The following is a 25,957-nucleotide window of genomic DNA, read 5'->3' on the forward strand; positions in this document are numbered from 1 at the left end:
TCGAAGAAAATTCATAACATAACTTTGCATGTTGACCTGTTTTGACGTGGTTTTTCAGCTTCGGCTCACCTTTGTCACGATTTTGTCCTAAGCATAGATTCAAAACTCATCGCCAGTATTTATACGTTTAATTACATTCTGGTAGTTGGAAAACATTATTAATTTTGGAACCAATCGTGCTTGCACTTTTCTTATCACTGATCCTTCCGATATTCCGACAATGCCAGTAAACTCTTTGACTATTAAACGTCAATTCTCAAGCACCAATTCTTTTATTTTATTGACGTGCTAATCATCAGTTGATGTTGATGACCGTCCTGTACGCGATTCCTCGTTAACGCATACTCGACCCCCTTTGAATAATTTGTACCAATTTAAATTAAAAAGTATTACTATTTTTGGCCTACAGTTTGGATTTTTGGCTGACAACCCCGCTTCAAATTTGTGTGACAGTAATAGCAGGTCGTAGACTGTCGAGATGTGTTCAGACGTTCAGACAAATTGAAGCTCATAGCAGCTATATGTATAATTAAATCTGAAAATACAACCGGCTAACGATTTGAATCCAAAGAAAAATACTTCGGTAGTTCTTTTTAGCCATGTTGTTTAATATAAACAACCTAGTCGAATCAAGGTTATAAATTTGGAAATATCTCCTGTCATTAAACAAACAGTCGTCGCACTCGCGACTAGGCTCCCACGTCGTTGTTGACAGTCATAATTTTGAAGTCGTAGATAATTTAATCTATCTTGGAGCCAGTATCAACACCAACAACAATGTCAGTCTCGAAATCCAACGCAAAATATCTCTTGCCAACAGGTGCTACTTCGGATTAAGTAGGCAATTGAGAAGTAAAGTCCTCTCTCGACGAACAAAAACCAAACTCTATAAGGCACTCGTATGCTATTCGGATCTTACGTTATGTTAACTTTTCTTTAGAATAATAAAAAATGGGTATTTTTCTGTCAGTCTCACACATGAAACGATTCGGTTCGTTAATTTTAATTCTCACTCTCTTCACACACACACGTCATATGAGAAGGTTTATGGCTGGCATCCAACCATTTTCAAAAATTATAGAAAAATTGATTTAACTAAATATATCGTATATTTTACTTTTCTCTTTATTCATACAACAAACAATTTAAGCCTAGACAAGTATAAGCAATTCTCAACTCGAAGGAGAATGTCTTTAACTCGCAGGAGCATCAAGATCGCACTCAATGTCACCGTCTAAATAACATGCATCGACACAAATATCGCCACCTCTCTGTGCCGCGCATGTTAAACCGGTCGGACACGTGCCCGTTGTGACGACTGTCGCGCCATTGCATTGAGCAAAGGTGGTGCGACTGGTGCAAACAAACGTGGGACTGTCCGCGGCACAGCCACAGGTGGTGTCAGTGGTCGTAGCGCAATCAGCTGGTGCATTAGCAGCGTCCGAACATTTCATCAGCAGACTCGTACAGGTGCCACCGTTGGGACATTCGTGGCGGGTGGTGTTGTCGGCTTGGTTGCTGAAACAGATATTGAATTCCGTCTCGCTGATGCAGGCGATGCCATTGCTGCCGCAAACACCGCAAGTCGCTGTCGTCTGTTGTACCAGCAAACTGACTGTCGCCAAGAGAAGCAACTAATTGGAGAAAAATATTTAGAAAAAAATATTTATTGAGTATATTGTGCACATGTTGCCGTAGTTGCTTTTCTTACCGAAATAGAAATTTGTGTGTTGGACTTCATTTTGATTAGAATACCGTGTGTTTTTCTTGCCCTGTTAAGACTAAATTTGTTTTAATTGCTCAACCAGCTTTTTATATCGCTGCTCGGCAGCCAAACACAGTTGGTGAATGATAAAACACACCAAATGTAAATAAAAATCATATAAATCAGAAAATACGCACACTTTCACACGAATTTTGTTTAAACGAGATAGCTGTGATGATGCGTTTGTCTGCTTCGTAAAGTTCCGTTATGTTGTGAACCTCAAACAGTGAAAAGTTAAAAATATGTATGTAGATTTATGTCAAATCTCCTAAGTTTACATATTTCTCGTATAAACCCTTACTTCAAATGCAATTTGCAGTGCTCTTTTGTAAACTCCATTTATTTCTGAGTTTCCTTTTAAACAGCCTTACGGTCCTCTTTTCGCTGAGACTTCTCAACTCCGCCATAACTCGTCGGCCAGTTCTAATTTTAAGTCCTTACATAGCTCTCATTTTAGCTGTGTAAAACCCAACGACTGTCCTTTTAAGTCTGGGCTTTGATATCTCATTGAAGAAGTTAGGTTAGTTTAGGTTTGTGCAGATCTAGAGATCACACTTGGAATACTATGTGTAGAACATTTTGAAACCTTAAAATCAGAAAATTTGTATTCGATCTTAAGAGCCAGCAAAATCAACCTCTGCAAAATTCATCCATCGTTTAATTTCTATTCCCACCATCTGAATCTGAAAATTTAAGCTTACACGTTTTTCAGCCTTTACCTTGCAAGCGCAGAACAACTTCTGCAGCTGTCGTCCGATAAGATTCTGAACCTCACAACCTGTTGGAACTCCCACAATTAGGGAGAGGTAAATCATACTGAGGGCAAAAAACTGACTTGATCTCTTGATGAATCTAAATAAAAAAACTCGTTCAGTTAAAAGCTGATGTTAATTATGTTCTTATTGTTCAATATGAAGATCGAGATTTGTCTGTTGGGTGCAGACTCTTCATTAAAAAAAAATCTGAAAAATTTACTCCCGAACGAAAATGTAATTTTTTGGCGATCCGATGTCATTGTATATCAATATTCATTCTATAAGAGACAGCTGCTGGCGTACGCCGATGATATTGATATCATTAACACCAACCACCGCGCCGTTAGTTCTGCTTTCTCCAGAATGTAGTATAAGGAAGCGAACGAGGGCAAGACGAAATATCTCCTGTCATCAAACAAGTAGCCGTCCCACTCGTGACTTTCACGTCACTATTGACAGCCATAACTTCGAAGTCGTAGATAATTTGGACTATCTTGGAACCGGTATTAATACCAACAACAATGTCAGCTACGAAATCCAAGTCAAGAATAAATTTTGCCAACAGGTACTGCTTCGGACTGAGTATGCAATTGAGAAGTTAAGCCCTCTCTTGACGAACAAAGACCTAACTATATTAGTCCCCCGTCCAGCTATATGGTGCAAATCCATGGACGACGACAGCATCTGATGAGTTGAAGTTATGAGTTTTCGAGAAAAAGGTTCTGCGAAAGATTTATGATCCTTTTCGCATTGGCAACGGCGAATACCGTAGTCGATGAAACGATGAGCGAGATATAGGACGACATAGTTCAGCGAATTAAGAGACAGCGGCTACTCTGGCTAGGTCATGTCGGTTGAATGAATGAAAACACTTCAGCTCTGAGAGTATTTGACGCAGTAGCTGTCGGCAGAAGCAGAGAAAGAGGAAGACCTCCGATTCGTTTGTAAGACTAGGTGTGGAAGGACCTGGCTACACTAGGAATCACCAACTGGCGCCAAACAGCGAAAAGGAAAAACGATTGGCGCGCTGTTGTAAACTCGGCTTTAACCGCGTAAACGGTGTCTACGCAAAGAAGAAAATCAATTCCATAAAAATGTTTTTGGCTTGTAATCTGTAAGTGTTTGTAATGAATTATCGAAAGACCTATTGCCATATTTTTATGTCTTAGTTACCGTTTTGGCCTTATGGCAAGGAGCTAAACCATCCTGAAAGTCAAGTTTTTGAGTGTGTTCGAACAGCTGTTCAACAGTTGGCATAAGGCCTAAGTATTTTTACCCCAATAGTTTCGCTAAATACTGAATTGATTGTTCCAGAATGTTGTGGTTTATGACGTCGTTCTACTTTTTTCGTACACCCACTGCCTTTTTTGATCTAAAAAAATTAATTGTTATAAGAAAATTTACCAAAATCTATCTCATATGTCAAATGAGCCTTTGGTCTTAGCTCGGTACAAACTTCTTCGTTACTGCCTGAATTTGAAAGAGTATGTATATGCTTATACAACAAGAAAATGGGTGTGGTTTTCAAGAAGTATTTTCTTTCCTCTCAAATCGGTAATGGGTTTGTAGAAACTTAGTTTGCTGTCCAATACCAAACTCGGTTATGTTTATGACTGCAAAAGTTTTCATATAACAAAGGAAATGAAGACAAAATGTTCATAAAAATTATTGGGCATTTCTAGAAGGAACTGAGGGTCTTCTCGAAAGGGGCTTAAAACAGATGTTTGGCAGATGGAACTCATCAAAATCATCATCATATTGACTCAAATGAAGACTACATTGGAACATTCTTGAAAATCAAAGAGCACCAACGCCAGAGCGGTGCTTCTATTGCCATTTAACCTTCTAGCGTTAAACGCACTTCATTTGTTTATACCTAAGTACATTTTCCTTGAAATTTTCTAACTAGCGCCACACAGACACACAATAAGATTTAAACTACGCAAATATGCATTCGTATGTATTTAAGCGTAATCTAGTTTACAAAGTGACAGAATATAAATTATGTCAGCTGAGAACACAACAACCGGAAAAATATAAAATCCACAGCAAACGTTATGAAGAGTTTAGTTGTAAAACACAACAGTAGACGAGACACAAGAGTTACTAGAGACTGCAAGTTATAACAAAATGTGGAAATTTAGCGTAAGAAGATGACAAAGAATTCGTAAAATATTAGGAAAAAAATATAAAAAAAAAATATAAAATTATACAAAACAAATAAACAATTTATAAAAGAATTATAGAAAAAAATTTAAATAAAAAAATTATGAAACAAAATTTTTACAAATTTAATTAACGCATGATTTCTCCCCCAGTTCACGACCATAATACTAGCCGCTTTGCTGACGGCGCGCTTGTGCAACGGCGAGTGCAATGTTTGCAACGACAACGGCGCTGCCTGCATAACAAATACCACCTTTCAGCTATGCTTTAGCGGTAAGTAAACGGTGCTAGTTTTTGTTTTTTGTTTTACAAAAAATACAGTTATTTTAATCAACCACTCAACTTTTTGCAGGCGTAGCACAGGGTGACGTATATTCCTGCCCGAATGCCGGTCAAGTTTGCACCAATTTGGGTGCGATTTGTCTCGATTCCGCGAGCAGTACAAGTATTCAAGCCGATTGTGGCAACACAGAACAATGTGGACTCTGCACTGGTGTTGCAGATGGCAGTTACGCATGCACCAGCCACACCACTTTTGTCATGTGTCAAGGTGAAGAGCCCTCAAGCATAACTGCCACCTGTCCCAGCGATAACGTTTGCTTAACTTCCCGTGCGAATGAAGGTGTAAGTCCTTGTGCTAGTCAGTGTTTGACAAATATTGCCGATATGTGCGATATTACATCTCCGGATGCCACAACTGTCACGCCCACAACGGTCACAACTGAGACGGCCAGTACACAAACAGCCTCGACTGTAACAACGACAACTGCCGCCTCCACAACTGAGAGTAGTTCCAGTGCAGGCACGACTGCAAGTGTGGAGGAAACTGTGTGTGGTAGTCAAACTGCAGTAGGTCGCTACCCGAATCCGAATGACGCCACATGTCGAACGTAAGTTTGTTTACAGCATTCTTCAACGATATATGAAAAATGTATAATCTTATATTATTTTTAATATACTTCCAGTTATATCTACTGCAGTATGCGTTCAACTGGTAGTTTAGGTGGTATTCTGATGACTTGCCCGGGCTCAACATACTTTAATTCGAGTGCAATTGAATGTCAAGCTGCTCTGCCATCGGGTTGTACTTAGTTATAGAAATATTCAAGCACTACAAAACTTTCAGAGGAAAGAGTCCGGATGTAGGAAGTATAATATAAGAAATTTGATCGATTGTAAATAAAGACAAAGTATAAAAAGTGCTTGGCATCTTTTGATTTCTACTGTTTAATTGTAAGCAGGTAGAGTATGGCCAGATATCATATGAAAAAGCTAAAGAGGAGAACTCAAAGTCAGCAGAAGACGACGAAATGTGCTCCGGTCTCTCTACTGAATGGCTCAACAATAAAGTTGAGAACATAATAAAATTTAAATTCTTTTGCTAAACATATCTTACTACTATAGTTCTTTTATCTACTGGTCTCTACGGAGTTCAAAGTTATTTAGAGAGACGCGTGTTACTCTCTAATAATGATATGGATTAGGTTCTTGGATAGGTTGTAAATATTAATCCCTTCTATAAAAGTGCAGTTAACAAACAACAAACCAACTCCAAATATTGACATAGATAATTATACATAAATTAACTCTATCTCTTGAACCTACGACAATACGAGCAGTGATGTGTTACACCTCAGCTAGAGTGGCCAACACACATCGAAAAACAACAGCTGCAAAAATAATTTCAAAATTATTGTACTAAGTAAGTAAGTAAACCGACTCTTGCAAATATCATTACGAAGCGTGATGCCCTTTGAAGCACAAAATTTGTGTGCAAGGTGAAAAATTATGACTATATTTGGGTTTATAAGGTCCATAGAAAGCTAAAGCAAAAAACAATGAAAATGTCGGCTATTTACTATTTAAACTTCACGAAGTTTGTAATCCTCGAAAAAGTTGTTAAATCCAACTTCCGGAATAGCCTTTAATGCGTGTAGCGATTACTGTTAGTGTCTTCAATGGTCTCCCCGGACCGGCCGTTTAAGTTTGCTGAATAGCCAGAAGTCACAAGGAGCTAAATAAGGCGAATAAGTCGCGCAAAACTAAATGCAATACGCGACGGTGCATTATCGTGCTGCAAAAACTAAGAGCTACCGGCCTATAATGCCGGCCTCCTTTTACGAATAGCTTCGACGCATAACACTCTATTAGTATTCCCTGTTGACAGTTTCGCCGGTCGGAAGGAATTCAGAGTGCACCACACCTCGATAATAAAAAAAATTTCAACACAATCTTGATTTCTGACCTGCTTTGACGTGGTTTATTCGGCTTCGGCTCATTGTTGCCACTGTAAAGGTGCGTTCCAAAGTAAACAGGACTTTTTGAATCTAGCGCCCACTGGTGGTACCATTTATTTGTCGACTGAGTGCGTTAGAATCTGCCCAGTGAGAATTTCATGACATTTTATTGATTGAAAGTGAAGTTATTGCGGTTTAAGTGTCAGTATGTTTGTGTTATCGGCGCGAAAATGAGCTTCGAACAAAGAGCCAAAATTAAATTTTGTTTAAAAATTGGTAAAACTTTTACCGAAACGTTTCAATTGATGAAACAAGTTTATAGCGATGAGTGTTTTCAACGTTTTCATAGTGGTCGTGAGGACATAAATGACGATCAACATGTGGGCCAATCAAAATCCAAGATGGAATTAAACATCTCCAAAACATCGATTTATGGCATTTTGACCGAACATTTGGGCTTACGAAAAGTGTGTGCACGGTTTGTTCCGCACAAATTGACTGACGACCAAAAATTGCTCAGAATCCATCATTCGATTGACGCTTGTGACCGATTATTTGACCAAAAATCACATTTTAACCATTTACCACTCCCAGTATTCACCTGATATGGCACCGTGCGACTTTTTCCTTTTCGGAAAAATTCATTTGCCCAAGAAAGGAAAGCGTTATGCAGACGTAGAGGACATTCAAAAGGCTAGCACCGGCTAACTGGCGGCCATACCGGCCAACGAGCTAAAACACTCATTCGACATGCTTTTGGACCGTGCAAAAAGCGGTATTGAAGCAGAACGAGACTATTTTGAATAAAATAAATTGATTTTGCCGAAAAAAAACATTTGTTCTATTTTTTTTTAAAGTCCTGTTTACTTTGGAACGCATCTTGTATTTATCCGACTAAGACTCATCGCCAGTAGTAGTACGACATTGTGTAGTCAGAAAGTATTGTTTTCCAGACGTTAATGAGACCCTGCTTTTTGAAAAAATTGAATGATTTTGGAACCAGTCGTTCTTTCACTTTTTTAGACACCAATGATTTTTTAAAATGGTTTTCACTGATCCTTCCGATATTTCAACGATGCTAGAATGCTATATGGCTACTAATCGTCGATTCTCAAGCATCAATTATTTTATTTTATTGACGTGTTGATCACCTGTTGATGTTGATGGCTGTCCTGGACGTGGAAACCCAATTAAATGAGTTCATATCTCAAATTGATATCAAAGTTGCTGATTTAATCCAAAATTAGGCACTTGCGATGTACCATTAATACAGATATGTTATATTATTATCACTTTCATCCAAACGGTTGGGCAAAAAATAATTTAATCCTCAAAACATGTTGGACTTTTATGCTTTATCTTAGTTGAAATTGAACAACAACAATTTATCTGCAATCATCAAAACAACTCAAGTGGCTTAACCCGGTAACAGCCACAAAATTAGATAGAAAAACTATAGATATAGATAACACAATTGGCGTTTAACTTCTATACCCACTTTGTTATGTATATATCCATTGGTGGGCTATCTGCCAGTGTCAGCTCCTAAATTTTTAGCGATATTGCAAATGCGGGCTCATCATCGTTTTCTTCCATACACCTTCTGCAGCTGGCGCCCGGTAAGATTCTTAACATATCCTCATGAACGTCGATATACCAATGGGCATATAGAGAGAGGCTGGACTTACTGAGGGCAAAGAACCCACTGGATCTCGTATGACTGATCTTGAGCAAAAGAGATCTTGCGACAGCGCCTGAACCGATGGTCGCCCAGCGCTAGTCAAGTTATCATTTTACTGATAGCGGAGCTTGGGTACTTTTTCTTGCCACTTCGTCAGCTTTACGCCTGAAACGAGAGAAGACCAGCGCTGACCAATCTTCGGTGAAGCCAAGCCATCCAGTAATAACACAGGTGCAGACAGAAGCATTGATCCGCGTGGTAGTGGGATGTCTTTTCTTACCATATCGTTAGTTTCATAATTACCTGCAACTCGATGCCATGGATTACGAGGTTAGGTGTTCTTACACCAGTTCTGAACCGGTTAATGAGCTCAAGCAAGCACGGCTCTATTATCAGAGTGGCTAGTCACATCTCTGAAGGAGGCTGCTCTTTGTAAAAGTAAATCTATCGCTACCGTAATGGCAAGTACCTGAAGCTAATTGTTCTTGACAATTCATCGGTCATATATTTGTAATTCTCAATGGATTTATAAACCAATAATTTGCTCTAAAAGAAAATCTATCTTTCGCTGCTAATTTATTCGCTTTCTTCAAGTGGTGTGTAGTAGAAAATTTGGGCTAATTTGGGAAGAAGACTTACAACTTATCAGTTATCGACTAAGTCTGCGGGGAAAGGAGATTTTTCTATCTTGCATGATTTTAATGCTTTGAAGTTAACCAGCGTTGTTTTAACGGTGAGCTCTAGAAGAAATAACCTTGTTGCCTTTTTACGAATCCGCCCAAAAGTAGGAAAGCCGGTAAACTACAATGGCAAAGCAAGGGTTAAGCTCTTACCATATCCATAAAACGAGTAACATCCAGCAAAAGACAGTTAGTTAGCCCAAGCAAGTTTCACGAAAGCGTTAGTGTGCCAAAGAGACCAGATCAACATGTTTAAAATAGCGGTAAGGTATTATCATCAAACGAAAAAAATGTTTCATAGATTAAATTAACAAAACTTTTTCTTTCTCACCAGTTTTTCGCTGTGTATGTTATCATACCGATACTCCACGAAAGCGCCGCGACTTGTTACAATTGCAATAGTAATGGCGTCGCCTGCGCCAGCAACAACACATTTCATCTTTGCTTCGGCGGCAAGTGAAAAAATATAAATTTCCATAAAAAACTGTTATAATAAATCTGGTTTGACAGGTTTGCCAAATTTAGGCGAAGAATTCAGCTGCCCGAATGAGGATGAGGTCTGCACCGCACTGGGCCCAGTTTGTATGGATCCCAGCAGTAATCCTAATATAGCAGCCGCCTGCGGCAATACCAAGCAATGCGGTCAGTGCGCCGATGTTATGGATGGTGGCTTCACTTGCACCAGCCGGACCACATTCACTATGTGCATGGGATATGCGCTGACCGATATACGCGCGTCCTGTCCCACCGGTCAAGTATGTCGCACATCGGTGGCGCAGACCGGTAGTGTGCCGTGCGTAAATGAATGCCTAACGGATTCAAATGATATGTGTGATGTAAGTGTGGCTGTAGATGCGCCACCAAGCAGTGAGTCAGCTGGAACAACTGTAATTATACAACCCACACCGCCAGCGGAGACAACTACAACAACCGCAATCATACAACCTACACCTGCAATAAACACAACTACAACACAACTAGGGACCACCGCAGAACCGTCTGCTACTTCTACTACAGTTTCAACAAATGATGCAACAAGTGTGGCACCTACGACCAGTCCATCACCAGTGGAGTTCTGTGCAAGTCAAACACTTGTTGGCCGTTATTCGAATCCCGCTGACAACAGTTGTACCACGTGAGAATTATTAAAATGTTAACGGTGTTTTATATATCTATGGCACATTTTTTCAGCTACTTGTATTGCTCAAGCTCTGGTTCTGGCTCGGGCCTTACTGCGCACATAATGCAGTGTCCTGTTGGGAAATTTTTTAATGCGGAAATAAGAAGCTGTCAATCTGTTAAAGCAAATGACTGTGTTTGAAATAAAAGCAATATATATATTTTTTAATAAATTGATAACTTTACTCTTTTTTTACATGATTCGAAAGTACAACTTATAAAGATGGTAGAGTCATCTATCGGGAGATCTCCATCAACTCTGCTCTCTCGGAGATAGCTGCCATCAAGGCAGTATCTATACTGGTACCGAGTGCAAGCTCCTATAGAGAGGTGTGCATTCACTCTGAAAGCCGCGCGGCGATACTGGCTCTGAGTTCGCTGACTGTGCGTTCAAAACTAATAAATTAGTACATGATCTCATTAGCAATATTCTCAAGCATCTCCCATAATAGTGGTGGCCGGCCATAGCGGAATCGCTGAGAACTGCTAAGCCGATGAGCTGACTATTACCTCAATTTCATCTCTTTGCAGTCGAGTCGGTTTTCCGAAATCTGCTTGCGTTCTGGCATTGAACGATTGGACCTCAAATGAGCTTAGTAAGCGTTGCTTAACAACAATAACTTGTGCGATTACGAGATCCTTTCGATTCGGAGTGAACCGAAAGAGCTCATTTGAACTATAATGGCTTTTAGCAAAACCAATGTCGCCACAATTATAGCTGTCCTGGCTTAACACTGTTCAATACGTCTACATGCGCTGCGGCTCAAATTCTGTCTGACGCTCTTTGCCAAAGCTGTTGGAGCAAGGTACGGTGGATTCATCTTTTCACTTCCTCCTCCATTGTTCAGCTTTGCTAGACTGAGATTGAAATAGATCAATAAGAAACAAAAATGTCTTAATTTAACTACATATTGATTATTTCTGAGAACTTTTCATATAACGGAATTTCCAATAAGAGCGCTACAAAAGTAACAACACCGGTTCGAGATACAATTATTTATTTTTGTGGACCATTTCGTGAGATAACACGTTCACCAAACTTGGTTTTTAATAAATCGATTATGACATTCGCTATGGTGAGTCCTGAAGTACATGTGGATTGCTGTCAGACCAATAACGCATATTTTGCTTATTGACGAAGTCATTCAGACAGAAATGGCTTCATGGCTGATCAATGAAAATACGGATCATTTTCGAGTTGTTCCTCAGAACAATTCACGAACATACGACGATTCTGGTGGTCAAGCGGCTTCAGTTCTTGCGTCAATTTGATGTTGTAAGGATGTAGGGCAAGATTTTTTTGAAAAATTCGTTGAAAACGACGTTTGAGAGACGGATTTGGATCTTCCTCAATTAAGGCACTCGTGACAGCAATATTCTCGACACTACGGGCACTTCTTTGCCTCACTGGCACGGAAATATTTTGTACTGTGACTGTGTATATAAATTTTTCCACTAGATGCTCAATTGTTGATCTAACAGGTCGATTATGACGCCCATAAAATGAACGTAGCGCTCTTTAAGTTGATGAAACTGTCTCCGAATTTCGATGGTAAATTTTAATAATTTCAATTTGTTATTGGATGGTATATCTTTCCATGATAAAATGGCAAACCTTACTGAAGAGAAATGTCAAAAGAACAGTAAAAATATGGCTTCGTTTGCTGTCCCTATCGGTCTACTTTTGCAGCATCGTTTTGAAAAAACTCTTTATTTTTGCTATACAACTGAAGTAAAAAAATAGTAGCCCTCGTATTTCGACGAATTCACTACTAACTTCCTCAAGCTGAATAAGTTGCGATTACTTCATAAGGCTTTGTTAGTAAGCTATTTCTTAATTATCTTCCCAAACAAACAGATAATACATTAGTTGAATTTTATCTCAATTTTGACAACAGAAGCAGAGAATGTCTGCCTCTTTAATTTTACACGCTTAAGAATTTTAATAGTTTGGTAAACATAGTATGATATACATATGTATGTACAGTTAGCACCTATAGTACATACGTACATAAATGTGTATTTTTTTCTTACTCCGCATGCAGTCATTTTAGGCACACATATTTGGCCTGGCCAAGATTTAGTTATATCGTATAAACCATATAAGGTTTTATAGGTTTTCTAGAATTCCCGGTCTTAAAAAATATATATCAAAAACCTTCGAATATTCGAATTTGAGTATTACCTTCGTCTGAAGCCCGACCGATTAGGATTCAAATCGGAGAAGGATGACTCCTTCGTTTTTTACGACTAGATCTTAGGTAGCCGAGCTTTCACGACCACTTCGGGCGTTCACTAAAAGTGAGTATGTCCAAAAATGTTATTATTTATCTTTATTAACGTAGACACCTTAACATCACTAGGTAGATTTCATTACGTCGGGTTTTCAAAATCTTAATGCAAAACCAGTTGCAAGGCAAGATTTCAAGGCAATAAGTGAGAGGTAATGTTAAAATTAACAGATCGAAATTATAAATCATTTTACCAGTGTTTTAAAGTCCCTGCAGACACGTTTTATCGGAGCTGAGCTCTTCCATAAAAACAAAGAAAAACTCTCCACAATATCTTGCCAATCCAAAGCCAACTATTTGTTAGCCACGCACGAACTCACGCTACCACTGGTAGCTGATTTAATACATAAATATCTAAACTCTCTTAATCTAAATTCTATTTACTTGTTAGCTTTACGCTTTCGGGAGTTAAATTAGAAAAATCAACAAGCCAATTAGCACGAAAAATAGTTACCAACACACAACTGCAGATGAGAAGACTTGGACAAAATTGTCAGAGAGCAAATGTCCCGAACATACGAATAATATAGAGGCCCATTTAAAAGCAAATCCAAAGTTCATTGCGCTAACAGTTGTTGTGACGCCTTAGCTAAGAAAAGTTATACAAGTAACAGTGAAAAAGAAAAGCTTGTGAAAAGTTAAGTTCTTAATTTCTTTGGAATCCAAAAGTGTTTTTCAAAAACTTGTGAAAATTCTTGAGTGACTTTTAATATAACATTTAAGTGAAAATAAAAAATATGGTGTTACGCGGTGCAAAGAAATGGCTCTTGGTTATCTTGCAAGTATGTGGAACTAATTTTTCTTTGGTGATGGTGATATACTAGTGTACATATATGAGTTGCTTGATTTAAAAATGTTACATACTATTCATATGTGTATAGAAATAAATTTATTAAAAGTTAATATTTTCAACACATTATACTAAAATATTATAAATAAGCATCTTTGGACTTTAACGACCACATAATATAGGGAACCTAAACTTTATCCCAGAAGTCTCCAAAAATCATTCTGTGAGAAAATTCAGCAATTAAAATAATTTATTTTATTTAAACGCTCGAAATATGTTGCACGGAGTACTTAAATAATAAATTTGTTCACCAAACTTTTGCTTGTATCACCTGAAAGTTGCCAAGCAAGGAAGGGGAATACTTACAGGTGCTAGAAAAAGGAAATTTTTTTGTATTTCTGAAGTACATAAAGTGCATACGGCGATTTTTACGATGTGTGAAACTATTCAACAAAGAAATTCTATTAAATTTTGTGTGCGGAATCAAATTCGTGGTGTCGAAACGTTCAGAATGTTGGGAAAGGCCTTCGGTGATAATTGTTTGTCGCGAGAAAGTATTTTTGATTGACATAAATTATTCAAATAGGATCGAGAACTCGTTGACGACGGCCATCAGGATCAACTGATGATCAACACGTCAATAAAATAAGGAAATTGGTGCTTGAAAATCGACGATTATCTTTGGAATATCGGAATAAACAGTGGAAACCATTTTGAAAGATCATATGGACCTTAGTAAAGTGAAAGCACGATTAGTTCCGAAATTACAAAACTCTTTCGAAAAACAGCGTCGCATTAACGGCGGTGAGACAACGCTTTCCGACTACCAGAGTGTCATAAAACGCATTGGCGATAAGTCTTTGATTTATGCTTGCGACCCGGAAATGGACGATCAATAGGCCGAATATGATAGGAAAGGTGAGCCGAAGCCGGAAAAACTACGTCATAGCAGGTCAAAGTTATGTTCACAGTTTTCTTCGATTATTGAGGTGTGGTGCGCTTCAAATTCCTTCCAACCGGCCAAACAGTCAACAAGAAATACTTCTTGAGTATTATTCGTCGTTTGCGTGAAGCTTTTCGTAAAAAGAGGCCGGAAACATAGGCCCATAACTCTTGGCTTTTTCATCACGATAATGCATCGTTGCATACTGCATTGATTCTTCGTGCTTTTTGCCATATTTTCTACCAATATCGTGCCGCAAGCACCGCATTTGCCTGACTTAGCTCCTGGCTGGCTTCTGGCTATTCAGCAAACTCAAACGACCGCTACGGGGAAACCGGTTTGAGTCAACTGACGACATTAAACGTGAGTCACTAAGCGCATTAAAGGCTTTTCCGGAAGTTGACTTTAACAACAGTTTTGAGGATTGGAAAAAACGTTGGCACAAGTGTATTGTGACCTAGAGGGATTACTTTGAGGGGGACGACATAGAGTTCATATAATAATTTAATGATATATGCACTTCCTGCTGACTTCATACGGTATATTTAGGGTGATCCAAGTAGAGGTACTTTTTTCAATTGCTTTTTTTTTGACAGATCACGCGTTGCGTCAATCTGCCATGTTTTTTTTTGTTCAGTATTGTTTGGCATTTCATCGTGGAAAGACTTACATCTCAGCGACGTTAACAAATTGTTCAACTTTATTACGAAAATTCATTATCTGTACTACTCAGCGTTATTTTCGCAACATCACCCATCACCCATCTTCATTATTGACCCAGCATTCATTATTGGATAATATTCGACCGAACAGACAACGACCAGCACGCAGTAAAGAAAATATACCAGCAACTTGAACTGAAATATGGATCAACTTGCCAGAGGTCTTAAAGTACAAAATAAAAGTATAAAATACAGCTTGTGTAAGAATCGAGGCCTGCCGACCATCCCAAGTGACATTGCTGGGTTCTATGGCCTCTTGAAAAGTTCCAAGAATATTCGACGTTTTCAAGCCAACTTTTGTTCAGCGCCCATTTTTGGCTCAATGGGTATATAAAAAAACAAATTTGCCACATTTGGGACGAAGGGCAAAACTGAAGAGATTCAAGAGCTCACAATTCATTCAAAAAGAAACAATGGTTTAGTATGATTTGTAGACCGGTGGAATCATCGGTCCATATTTCTTCAAAAATAATACCGGTCGCAATGTAACCGTCAATGACGACGGTTATCCCGCCATGATAACCTACTATTCGATGCCTGAAATTGAAGCTCGGGATCTCGGAGACTTATCGTTTCAACGAGACGGCGGCACTTCCCAAACATCGCATCAATGAAAGAACATACTTATTAGTTAGCAGATCATTTCACATTTTTGGCCGGTCGATGGGCCACCAAGATCGTGTGATATCACACCGTTAAACTTTTACCTGTGAGCATATGTAAAGTCTGAAGTCTATGTGGACAATCCCGATTCGACTTAGGCCTTGGGGCAAAACACCACGCGTGTCATTCGCCAGCGACCAGTCGAAATGATCGAACGAGTCATCGAAAATTGAACATCCCTTGACGTAACTGCGATCATAATATAAACATTCCCCATTAAATTCGAAGTTCTTGTGTTTTTTTTTTTTTTTTTTAATTAGGGAACCTTGAAATGGATCACCCTATATAACTCAAACTCTTATATGATATCAAAATCAAGTTGTTATATAAGGCTGAGCACATTATAATTTTATGCTGAAAACTAGTTTATTTTACTACTTCTAATAAGACATTCATTACTTCTCAACCGTTTATTACCAGGTAACAATCTGCATATACTTCTTCATCGACTCAACAAGCGCTGCGTGCAACGTCTGTCAGGATAATCAAGTCGCATGCATCAATTCAACATCTTTCTATCTCTGCTTTGGGGGTAAGCCTAATCTTTCTTTGTCAAATATTATCACCAATTGCAAAAACTGAATATGCCATCCTCTTTTAACAGATAGTAATCCCAATATGGACGTGCTGTATCACTGCAAGGAGGGCTTCGAGTGTACCGAATATAACGCCATCTGTCTGCAAGCGAGTGCAACACGTGCGCCCAGTTGTGGTTCCACATCACTTTGTGGACAATGCACGGCTCAGGCTAATGCGCTCTTCGCATGCTTAAGTCGCACCACATTCCAAATGTGTTATGGCGCTGCGCATCCCACCGGTCAGGTGGGTTATTGCCCCAGTGGATTTGTTTGTGACGCAACGAGTGATGCGGTCTGTGTTAGTACCGCCGGTACATATACTGTTACCTGTGATGTCGTCGATTCTTCTACTGATACGACAACAGCCACTACACCCACTACGGAAAGTACAACACCAACTAGTACATATCCATTGACGCCGAATGAAGTTTGTGCCCAACAAACACGGAGTGGTCTGTATCCGACCATACCAAACGATCCCTATTGCAAAATGTAAAGTCCGTTGTAAGTCAAAGAAATTGTAAGCTAATCTGTGTTGTTCTTTCAGGTATATATACTGTCGGAATACGAAAGGCGTTGAGTACTCATGCCCTGCGAACACATACTTCAGCATAGAATCTAAAGCTTGCACTATTTATAAGCCAACATACTGTACTTGAATATATTTTATATTATAAATTTATTTTATTCTACCAGGAAAGAACGATGTGATGTTAAATGAAATAAAACTGGAAATTTGGTCAAAATGGGTACTGTTTTTTATATTTCTGCTTTTATTCAGGATGAACTTGGTACAAAAAAGTTTTGAAAAGTTCGTTGATGGATGTAATCGAACCACTCCCCGGCCACGAAGCGTCATTAAACGGAAACTATATAGTGCCATAACTAAGGACTAATTTAAAATATAGAACTGTGATGGCACTGACTAGGCACAGACGATCGCGGTAGTAAGAGCCACCTGATAGCTGAAAATCTTGAAAAAGTGGGCGTGTCCCTGCCCTCTAATAAGTTTAATTTGCATATCTCTTAAACCACTAAAGCTATAACAACGAAATTCGATTAGAGCTAATATTATGAAAACTCCTACTGACAGTGTGAAAATGGATGAAATCGGATGATAACCCACCAACTCTCCAAATAACCATACCATTAAAAAGGGTTAATATCGCGATAAATAAAAAACTGACTACGCTATTAAAATGATATGAGAGGGCTTGAATGGATCCAGGGTCAAAATTAGACGATGGGCGTGGCACCGCCTCCCTTTATATGAAATCACATATCTCGGACTCTATTATAAATTCTATTTGATTCTTCACCTTTTGGTATACATACATATCAAGAATCAATTCATGTAACGCAATACAACATTTTTCGAAGAGTGGCTTTGAAGTTCACCACCTTATTTCTAGAAATTATCAAAATCGGGCCAAAACTCTTCGAGCCTATAGGTACCGAATATGTGGTTCCCAGTATCTATAGCTGACTTTTAACAAAAATATCGATCAGTAAGTAAGATACATACTATATAGTATAATTGAAATTCAGAGAGAATCGGCGGCATCATTGGGCCGTACTTCTTCCTTGATTATCAAGACCGGCATGTTCTGTGAATAGAAGTCGCTACCGCTCGATGATAATCGAATACTTTTAGCCCGAAATAGATCATGTGGACTTGGACAATATTGGAAAGTATGTGGTTCCAATAGGACGGCGTCACAAGCCACACAGCGAATGTCACAATCGATTTATTGAAAACCAAGTTTGTTGAACGTGTTATCTCACGAAGTGGTCCAGTCAATTGGCGCCCTCTGTGGTGCGATTTGACGCCTTTACACTACTTTCTGGAGCTACGTCTAGTCTATGGTCTATGCCAACAAGCCAGCGACGATTGATGAACTTCTTACGAATATAGAACCTGAAGTTGCAGCAGTTTCGGCCGATTTATGCTTAAAAACCGTTGAAAATTGGGTTCAGCGTCTTTATGTCATATATGAAAGAGATTTTATTGCTTCCTTTCTGTTCGGAATCCAACAAATTCTGAAATTCTTTACTGCAAAATGTAATTTCATAAGTTTTTTTCAAAGTACTGTTTCAGCTTGTTCTTATTTATTTAAATGCATAATACTGGTACTTTAGGTTAGGTTAGGTCAGTGTTAGGTACCTAACCTAACCGAACTGGTAGTTTAACTAATAAGATATGTAATAATGAAAGACCTTTGTGAGAGAATACAGAGTTACGTAGTTTGTGGCAGTTTTGATAACAAGTACTGTTACGTTGACGTCATAATAGCGAACACTTCATATTTTTCAGAACTTTCACTACAAAGTTCCCTCCTTTACAAAATTCCTCGACCTCATATTCCATTTATAACTGCTCAACTGTGTAACCTCTCATAATCGGTATTATTCATTCGATTATTTCGCCATCATCGAAAACTATTTCATAACCTCGCAGATACAATGACCGTCGTGAACTGCTGCAACGGGCCGGTATTGTCGGTGAACAATATCGTGTAGTACTATCGAAATAAGTATCACCCGGGCAGTAGTAGAGTACGCCACTCCAAACGCTGTTATTTACGAAACAGTAGACATACCTGAAACGAAGAGAAGACACACTTATATAAGCGCCTAAACTTAGAAGAAGTAAACACAACTCACTGTTTACAGGTTGTCGAAAGTTCATTACCGACAGGAAAGCGACCACTTTGTTGTAAGGTTTGGCAATATGCAACTGGATCGGTCACGATTACCGAACCTGAAGTAGTCGTCGCAATCGTCGTTGTGGTAGTCTCAGTTGTAGTTGTGGTATCTGTTCCATCAGCAGTCGAACACGTGGGTGTAATCTGTATAGAGAAATCGCAAATTCAATAATAACTTTACCACTAACTCTTAGAAACTGACCCCCAAAGTTTCATTGCCGCATATGTACGGATAGTCGATACTACATACATGATAGGGCGCACAACTGCCACCCAAATCACTAATGGAGTCTGTGCCTAAACAAAGGGCGTACGTGCGTACACCAGTGCAGGCAAAGGTATGGGAGGTATCACAAGTTTTGCATTCTTCGCAATCGCCAACTATACTCGTACCGGTACTCGATACGCAGATGCTGGCCGCAGTTGTCGAGCAAATATATCCATCGGGGCAACCAGACGCCGTTCCCGTTGGTAAACCATTGACGCACACTGAGAACTCCGTTTTCGAAACGCAGGCTAAATTAGTCGTAACAGAGCAGGAATTGCAGGCAGCGGAAGCGTAATTCGGCGAATCGGAGAACAGAAGAAGTAGAAAAATGGCGGACATGCACTAAAAACATATTATATTATTGATATAATAGTAATACTTGACGAAACACCTCAAAGAGACTGGAAATTTCTCACTTACACTTTCCGAAATTAATTTGAACATATTGAAATATTATTGAACCCGTTTTAGATTATTTAATTATTATTATGCCTTTTTTCAAGAAGTTTTTCAATTTTCGCAATGCAAACTCAATGGCAACCGCAATTCAACTGGAAATTAGTTTGTGATGTCGCCATTTAAATAGTTTACCTCGAACTCGATTTGGTTATCTTATCAAGTCATTTAGAAGAATCTGATTAGTTTGTGAGGGAGTACAGCCGAGTCCACAGTCTGATAAATCTAATTTATCTAGTAATAAACCGGGTAAATGTTTAAACATTTATAAATTTCTGATTCGACATCAAGGAAAAATTCTAAAACGTTTACTAAACGTTTAACAACGCAATAGTGAAACTATCTTACAAACTAATATAATTTTACTGTTATTGCTTACAGAGAATTAAGACTTTACAGAACATTTTTGTTCAATCATCATGATCTGAAAAGTATGACAACCCAGATATGAAAAAGTATCTCTTTGACCCGTTAAATCCGGTACTTTGATTTCGATCGTAGCCAAATGCGTGAACAGAAGAGGAGAGGTGAAGAAGAGTGTAAGAAGTAGCAAAGCTCAAGAAAGTGTGAGATCGTGCTGGAAAGCTTTATTGATGTCAGGCTTTCAGGCCTCATAAACCACATCTGTCAAACTATATCAGTAATGCAGACAAAGTTTTCCCTTACTTTCCTTTATGACGTCAAAACCTAAAGTATTTTACTACGAAATGCACTCCAAAAACCAACGGGATGAAACTGTCGCAATTTCTCTTTCTGAAATTTTCTATCGTTCGTGCTCAATACGAAAAAGAGTCACTCTTATTATTATTTCAATGGTACGAACTTTGGACGGTATTCTTCACACGAGAGCACGAGAATTCAAAACCAGCGTTATAGCTTTTTGCGAAAGAGAAGGCGGATCGTAGCTTTAAGAGGCAGAAAGAAACGTATCCAAGGCAGTGTATACTGGTAACTAAATAGAATACTACGAAGTGTGAGACATATCGATGGTGTGATTTTGACGCTCCTCACAATAGTTGTACTAGCTTAAACGGCTAAAGAATTGCTCAAAAATCTTAAAGGTTGCGTCGGTAAGTAAAAATCAGTTTGTGCAAATGTTTACAGCTGCAATCGAAATCATTGGTTTTCGGAAAATGCAAAAGAACAGCTGGTACGACGATGAGTGCCGTGTCGCAGCGGAGAGAAACCAGACTGCCTACCTCGCAACGTTACGACCACAACACGTGCGGGATGGGATAGATACCGAGAGTTGAAGAGGAAGAAAGAGGCCGAAATGCGTGAGTACGAAGAGCTTGACAAGCTGGTCGACAGGGGTAATGCTCGAAAATTCTACGAAAAAAGCGGCGACTAACAGAAGGTTTCAAGACCGGAGCATACTCTTGTAGAACCCCCCTGAGGTGATCTAGTGACTGATGTCCAGAGCATACTTAAATTATAGAGGGAACACTTCTCCAGCCTGCTGAATGGCAGTGAAAATGTAACGCCAGGATAAGGTGAACCCGATTCCCCAATCGATGACGATGACGCACACGTTGCCCGACCATGAAGTAGTTCGAATAGCAATCACCCGTCTGAAAAACAACAAAACGGCGGGCACCGATGGATTGCCGGCCGAGGTATTCAAACACGGCGGCAAAGAACTGGTAAAGAGCATGCAATAGCTTCATTGTAAAATATAGTCGGACGAGAGCATGCCCAACGATTGGAATTTAGATGTGCTTTGCCCAATCCGCAAAAAGCGAGACCCCTAAACAGCGCATATAAGGTTCTATCGAGCGTATTGTGTGAAAGATTAAAGCCCACCGCCAACAAACTGATTGAACCTTATGAGTGTGGCTTTAGACCTGGCAAATCAACAACCGACAAGATATTCGCCATGCGCCAAATCTTGGAAAAGACCCGTGAAACGGGAATCGACGGGAGCGGTGTCTACGCCAGTAAAGAAGAAGAAGAAGAAAAACCTCTTTTTACATGAATTGACTCCTTGAGGAACAACTATGGTTTAATTCACAATTTAAAAATGTAATAACTCAAAGATTTGAAGAGGATACAATATTACCAAATTCGGTTAGTACTTGTCTTAATTCGAGATTTCCTTTGGCAGGAGCTGACCTCCTTTTTGTTGTAGGTACTCTGCCACTTGCTGCAAAAGACCTACTACTCATTAACCATGTACTGCTAAATTACCAAAAAGAACACTTTCGACTAGGCAAAGTAAAAACCCTTCAATCTGGAAGTACTCAGTGCACTGCCGCCAATGGAAAATAAAATAAACGCAACAGAAACAACTGTTTGAAAGAGTTACGCAACATGCGGCACGCACCTTTGAACCTGCATTTTTTAGAGTTTTACGAAGAAGATGAGAAGGAAGAAGAAGCATTGAAATAAATGGATATGAGAGTACCTGTGCCGCCAATCATGTGGTTATAGATGTATACACGTACATATATGTATGTACTTATTGAGTTTTTTTTTTAAGTAGAGGGAAGCATCAAGGCCTGAGTGCGGAACTGTAATCCGCTAAACCTATCCTACTCCTAACTCCAAACTCTCCCACGGAACCACAGGTTAAGTATTTCTTCGTGGGAGTGAGACGCCTACTCTGCTCTATATGTCTCAGTTTTGTCATGATTGAGGCTGCCGCTTCACTTATTGAGTGAGTGTGTGCATTAGGGTGTGTCATTCTGAGGCAACCTTTTTTTCAACTGAAAAACAGGCTAAAAACTTTCGAAAATGGGAAAAAAAGTCACTCAAAAGATGAGCTCTTAATATTAATATTAAGAGGTGCCTCTTTCAAATTTTCTGTTTTGCATATAAATAACATGGAAAAAAATCATTTTTTTTTTGTGGTGGTTATTATGCGGAGGTTATTATATGTGCACGCGATGGCTGCCAGTAGGGATGGTAAACTCGATACTTTTTTTAAACAAATAGAATTCTAGTGCCAAAATCTAGCTGAACGGATTCCAACAATACCATTTCATTTATATACGAAAGGTAACGAATCCGCAGCCTCTTTCAGGAAGTGTTGGGAGCGGTAGCTGAATAAATCTAATCACATGAACTTAATTATGGAATATTTGACCGCTTTGCAATAATTTATTTAGCTTAAGCCATATCCGTCCACGTTTTGATATCCTTCACCGCTTATCTAGAGTTAATAAAGTTATGGATAATAGATCGTGAAGATAGCTCTCAATCAATTAGTGTTCATTAGGCTAGAGCCTTCTTTGCGGGTACAGAGGCCATGACAAATGGCACAAGAGTTCTATAATCTTAAGGTTTCCATTCGCCATAAAAGACATTAATTTATATAGCTGGTGAAATATTAGGTGGCTCACAGCTATTATAAAAATCAACTTTATATCTCCTGGTACCAAACGCCGTTGCTATTGAAGAAGGAAAAACTTCAGAGCATCTGCTTTCTACTTACTACGCATATAAACTCTTTTGGATTTCTTTTGTATTTTGCTTGTATGTAGATCGTATCTCAAGTTTTCCTAGTTAGAGAGCTTTTTTCTCGGGAATACATAAATTTTCTTGGATACATAAAACTTCTGCTCTGTTTTTTGTATAACAGTTTTCTCTGAATGTCACAAGTTTTAGGGCGCTTCCGGGTCTAAAGACTTCAAAACTCTTATATATACCGAATGACTTGGCTAAGTTTAAACTCAAGGACAGAATTTTCAAACATGAAATATGTACCTTAAGTGAGTTTTGCATTACAATTACATGAAAAAAGCAATATCAGCTCCTAAACAAAACTAGTATTACACAGAGCGATATTACACTTGACTTTACATCCGAATCATCAGACAAATAGAACGTTGGAGCTATGAAATCTTACGAATTACACGAGAAATCGATTTTATTGAAGAGCAATCACTCGACTGCTCGCCTGTCATGGACAGGAGCACGCAACTCATCAATCATTCAGAGGGCCAATAATGATGATACATACATACATATGTATGTATGTGCACACAGAGGTATATGAAATAACAAGCCGAGTAATTGAAAGCTATGGCTATTGAAGGGGTGAATGGGAGAGGAAAAATCGCAGCTGATGGACATGCAGTAGGTTCACCTACAAGTATGCTGGATGTGAACTCATAAATTTCCAACCAAATGCTTCAGTAAAGCTCGGGTCTCAGTAGCGAGCGGGCGAGTGTAAGTGTTGAACAAGTTTCATTACTAGGTGAGGTGAGGGTTTTCAGATGAGTGCTGACATTCAATATATTGACACCGATGTTGATTCAAGCACGAAAACACAATCTTGTCTATCTCGAACATGCACACACATATACATAAGTGGTATCTGTCCGAGAGCCCACACGCATCTATCAAAAGCGAAATTGTTTTCAATTCACGCGGATTTGTGCCCAGTCTGACACCCGGCGGAGGCGTGGAGGGAGTGGTGCGTTGATTTTACACTACACTCTGATGAATTAACTGATTTTGCGATTTTCCGATTCTGCTTTCGTCTGCACCGGAACCCGTGTGTGGGCAGTGTGGCATGCTGTATTGTTGCATGCAACTATTTGTTGGTGCTGCGGTGCAGACGAGATAATAGATGCATCATGCTTGGTCGCTTCATCGAATAGATAAGTTTGTGCGTTGAATGAATGCCAATTGTTGTTTACTTTTTCGTTTTCCGTTTCAGAGGGGACCAGACGATGATTCTGGGGAAATTTGCTGATGACTTTGGCGGCAAAGAGTGAATGTGTATGTTTTGTAGTAATGTGTGTAATGTGTATATTTGAGATGCTCATTGTAAAATCAATATGATATGCCTATAAGAACTGATTGCGCTGAGGAAAATTTTGTGTATAATACTGTCAGGGAGCTACATAATTTAAAAAGGTTAGTTTTGGTTGAGCCACTTTGACGAATTTTACTTCAATGCTCCTTAAGACTTAGTTTGCATAGAATATATCCAACCACCGAAATATATTCTAGGTTTAATATAAAAGAGCCATTTATAACGTGGCAGTCAAGCATCTGAGCCAAACACCTTTACAGCTCTTCACCCATTATTTCATCTTCAAGAGTAATCGATTTGAAACCAATGAAAGAAAATTGCTCTCTTCTAATATAATGATGTGATCAATATTAATTTGCCGATTCTTTCAAAAGGTTGGGTAAAAGTCTAGGTTTCGTATAATATGCTGCACTGCAAGGAAGCTTAAAATTTCAATGGCAATTTATCAGGCAAGCAAATTGCTCAGGAGAAGGACCATCCGATTTGAGAATTTATAAAATAATTCATAGGAACTCCTAAACCAACGTTGATTTCAATTAATCTTATTAAAAGCTGAGAGCACTGAAAAGCCTTCTAACTAGAATTTCTGAAATTATTTGGTATAAAAGATTCTGTTACAAACCAAAATACCGAAGAAATGTGTGTGGGAAAGCAAACAGAATACCAGATATTTCAGAAATTATCACCATTTTCAGGTTCTTAAGGCACTTGGGCTTAAGTCAACGGATCGATCAAACTTATATGGAATGTGTACAGCTATTTGCACGGCAGTCAGGTGGAAGCAACCGGAACGGGCCAACATTAATGCCAGCGAAGAACTGTAAGCTCGCTAACATTCATAAGAGTTATTTGGAAATATGTTTCTGTCACTGCAACAACAGCACGTATTTATATCAAACTAAGTTTTGTCAGTCCAATAACAATCCTTTTATAACAGGGTTAGGGACAAGCATCCACATTATAAAAAGGAATAATATAATGAAGAAAAAGGGGCCATAATAATAATCAATATCAACTAAAGACCATAGATAATTTTTTGAGAAACATTTCTAATTTGCCCACAGTATACAATTCATGAGCTTATTTCAATAAAGAGCTTAATATTAAAGGTATGAAAACTTTGTAGGTACCTTAAACTGAACATACTTCGATTAATGCTTATCAAGTTTAAAAAAGAAATGAGATCTAATTACTCCAACTACTCGGTATCAGACTTGATTCTGACGGGCCTCAATTCGTATCTAGCATTCATGTCTTTCGATATATTTCAAATTTTTCATTCCGTTTCTCAAATAGATGAAATTCTTGGAAGATAT

At 38.8% G+C, this 25,957-nt stretch overlaps 4 protein-coding genes across 4 annotated transcripts; 2 read left to right on the plus strand and 2 right to left on the minus strand.

Annotated features, from left to right (window-relative positions):
- Positions 1-1,090: 1,090 nt before the first annotated feature.
- Positions 1,091-1,775, minus strand: LOC126761777 (uncharacterized). The gene is made up of 2 exons (XM_050478159.1): positions 1,712-1,775; positions 1,091-1,634 (listed from the first exon to the last, which is right to left on the minus strand). The coding sequence occupies exons 1-2, from the start codon at positions 1,739-1,741 to the stop codon at positions 1,194-1,196; spliced, it is 471 nt and encodes a 156-aa protein (XP_050334116.1). The 5' UTR covers positions 1,742-1,775; the 3' UTR covers positions 1,091-1,193.
- Positions 1,776-4,584: 2,809 nt separating this feature from the next.
- Positions 4,585-10,605, plus strand: LOC126761861 (mucin-2-like). The gene is made up of 8 exons (XM_050478287.1): positions 4,585-4,665; positions 4,839-4,959; positions 5,039-5,576; positions 5,652-5,777; positions 8,533-8,542; positions 9,619-9,736; positions 9,795-10,419; positions 10,476-10,605. The coding sequence occupies exons 1-8, from the start codon at positions 4,651-4,653 to the stop codon at positions 10,603-10,605; spliced, it is 1,683 nt and encodes a 560-aa protein (XP_050334244.1). The 5' UTR covers positions 4,585-4,650.
- A 919-nt stretch (positions 10,606-11,524) lies between these two features.
- On the plus strand, positions 11,525-17,109 carry LOC126761863 (uncharacterized). Its single transcript, XM_050478288.1, has 4 exons — positions 11,525-11,539; positions 16,293-16,404; positions 16,477-16,942; positions 16,998-17,109. The coding sequence occupies exons 1-4, from the start codon at positions 11,525-11,527 to the stop codon at positions 17,107-17,109; spliced, it is 705 nt and encodes a 234-aa protein (XP_050334245.1).
- A 1,428-nt stretch (positions 17,110-18,537) lies between these two features.
- Positions 18,538-19,959, minus strand: LOC126761287 (uncharacterized). The gene is made up of 4 exons (XM_050477328.1): positions 19,844-19,959; positions 19,358-19,765; positions 19,115-19,299; positions 18,538-19,050 (listed from the first exon to the last, which is right to left on the minus strand). Exons 1-4 carry the CDS (start codon positions 19,865-19,867, stop codon positions 18,861-18,863), a joined length of 807 nt encoding a protein of 268 aa, XP_050333285.1. The 5' UTR covers positions 19,868-19,959; the 3' UTR covers positions 18,538-18,860.
- Positions 19,960-25,957: the final 5,998 nt, after the last annotated feature.

The sequence above is a fragment of the Bactrocera neohumeralis genome, chromosome 6, assembly GCF_024586455.1.
Source record: "Bactrocera neohumeralis isolate Rockhampton chromosome 6, APGP_CSIRO_Bneo_wtdbg2-racon-allhic-juicebox.fasta_v2, whole genome shotgun sequence".
NCBI lineage: Eukaryota > Metazoa > Arthropoda > Insecta > Diptera > Tephritidae > Bactrocera > Bactrocera neohumeralis.

Excerpts from the sequence above, each read along its gene's own strand:
- LOC126761287 (XM_050477328.1), bottom strand. The coding sequence starts at position 19,867 with ATGTTCAAATTAATTTCGGAAAGT. Across the intron at positions 19,766-19,843 it reads TCAAATTAATTTCGGAAAGT|TGCATGTCCGCCATTTTTCT; the intron begins GTAAGTGAGAAA and ends ATATGTTTTTAG. Across the intron at positions 19,051-19,114 it reads CTTTCGACAACCTGTAAACA|GTATGTCTACTGTTTCGTAA; the intron begins GTGAGTTGTGTT and ends TCTTCGTTTCAG.
- LOC126761777 (XM_050478159.1), bottom strand. The coding sequence starts at position 1,741 with ATGAAGTCCAACACACAAATTTCTATTTCG. Across the intron at positions 1,635-1,711 it reads ACACACAAATTTCTATTTCG|TTGCTTCTCTTGGCGACAGT; the intron begins GTAAGAAAAGCA and ends TTCTCCAATTAG.
- LOC126761861 (XM_050478287.1), top strand. Across the intron at positions 4,960-5,038 it reads CTTTCAGCTATGCTTTAGCG|GCGTAGCACAGGGTGACGTA; the intron begins GTAAGTAAACGG and ends AACTTTTTGCAG. Across the intron at positions 5,577-5,651 it reads AATGACGCCACATGTCGAAC|TTATATCTACTGCAGTATGC; the intron begins GTAAGTTTGTTT and ends ATATACTTCCAG.
- LOC126761863 (XM_050478288.1), top strand. Across the intron at positions 16,405-16,476 it reads TTTCTATCTCTGCTTTGGGG|ATAGTAATCCCAATATGGAC; the intron begins GTAAGCCTAATC and ends CTCTTTTAACAG. Across the intron at positions 16,943-16,997 it reads AACGATCCCTATTGCAAAAT|GTATATATACTGTCGGAATA; the intron begins GTAAAGTCCGTT and ends TTGTTCTTTCAG.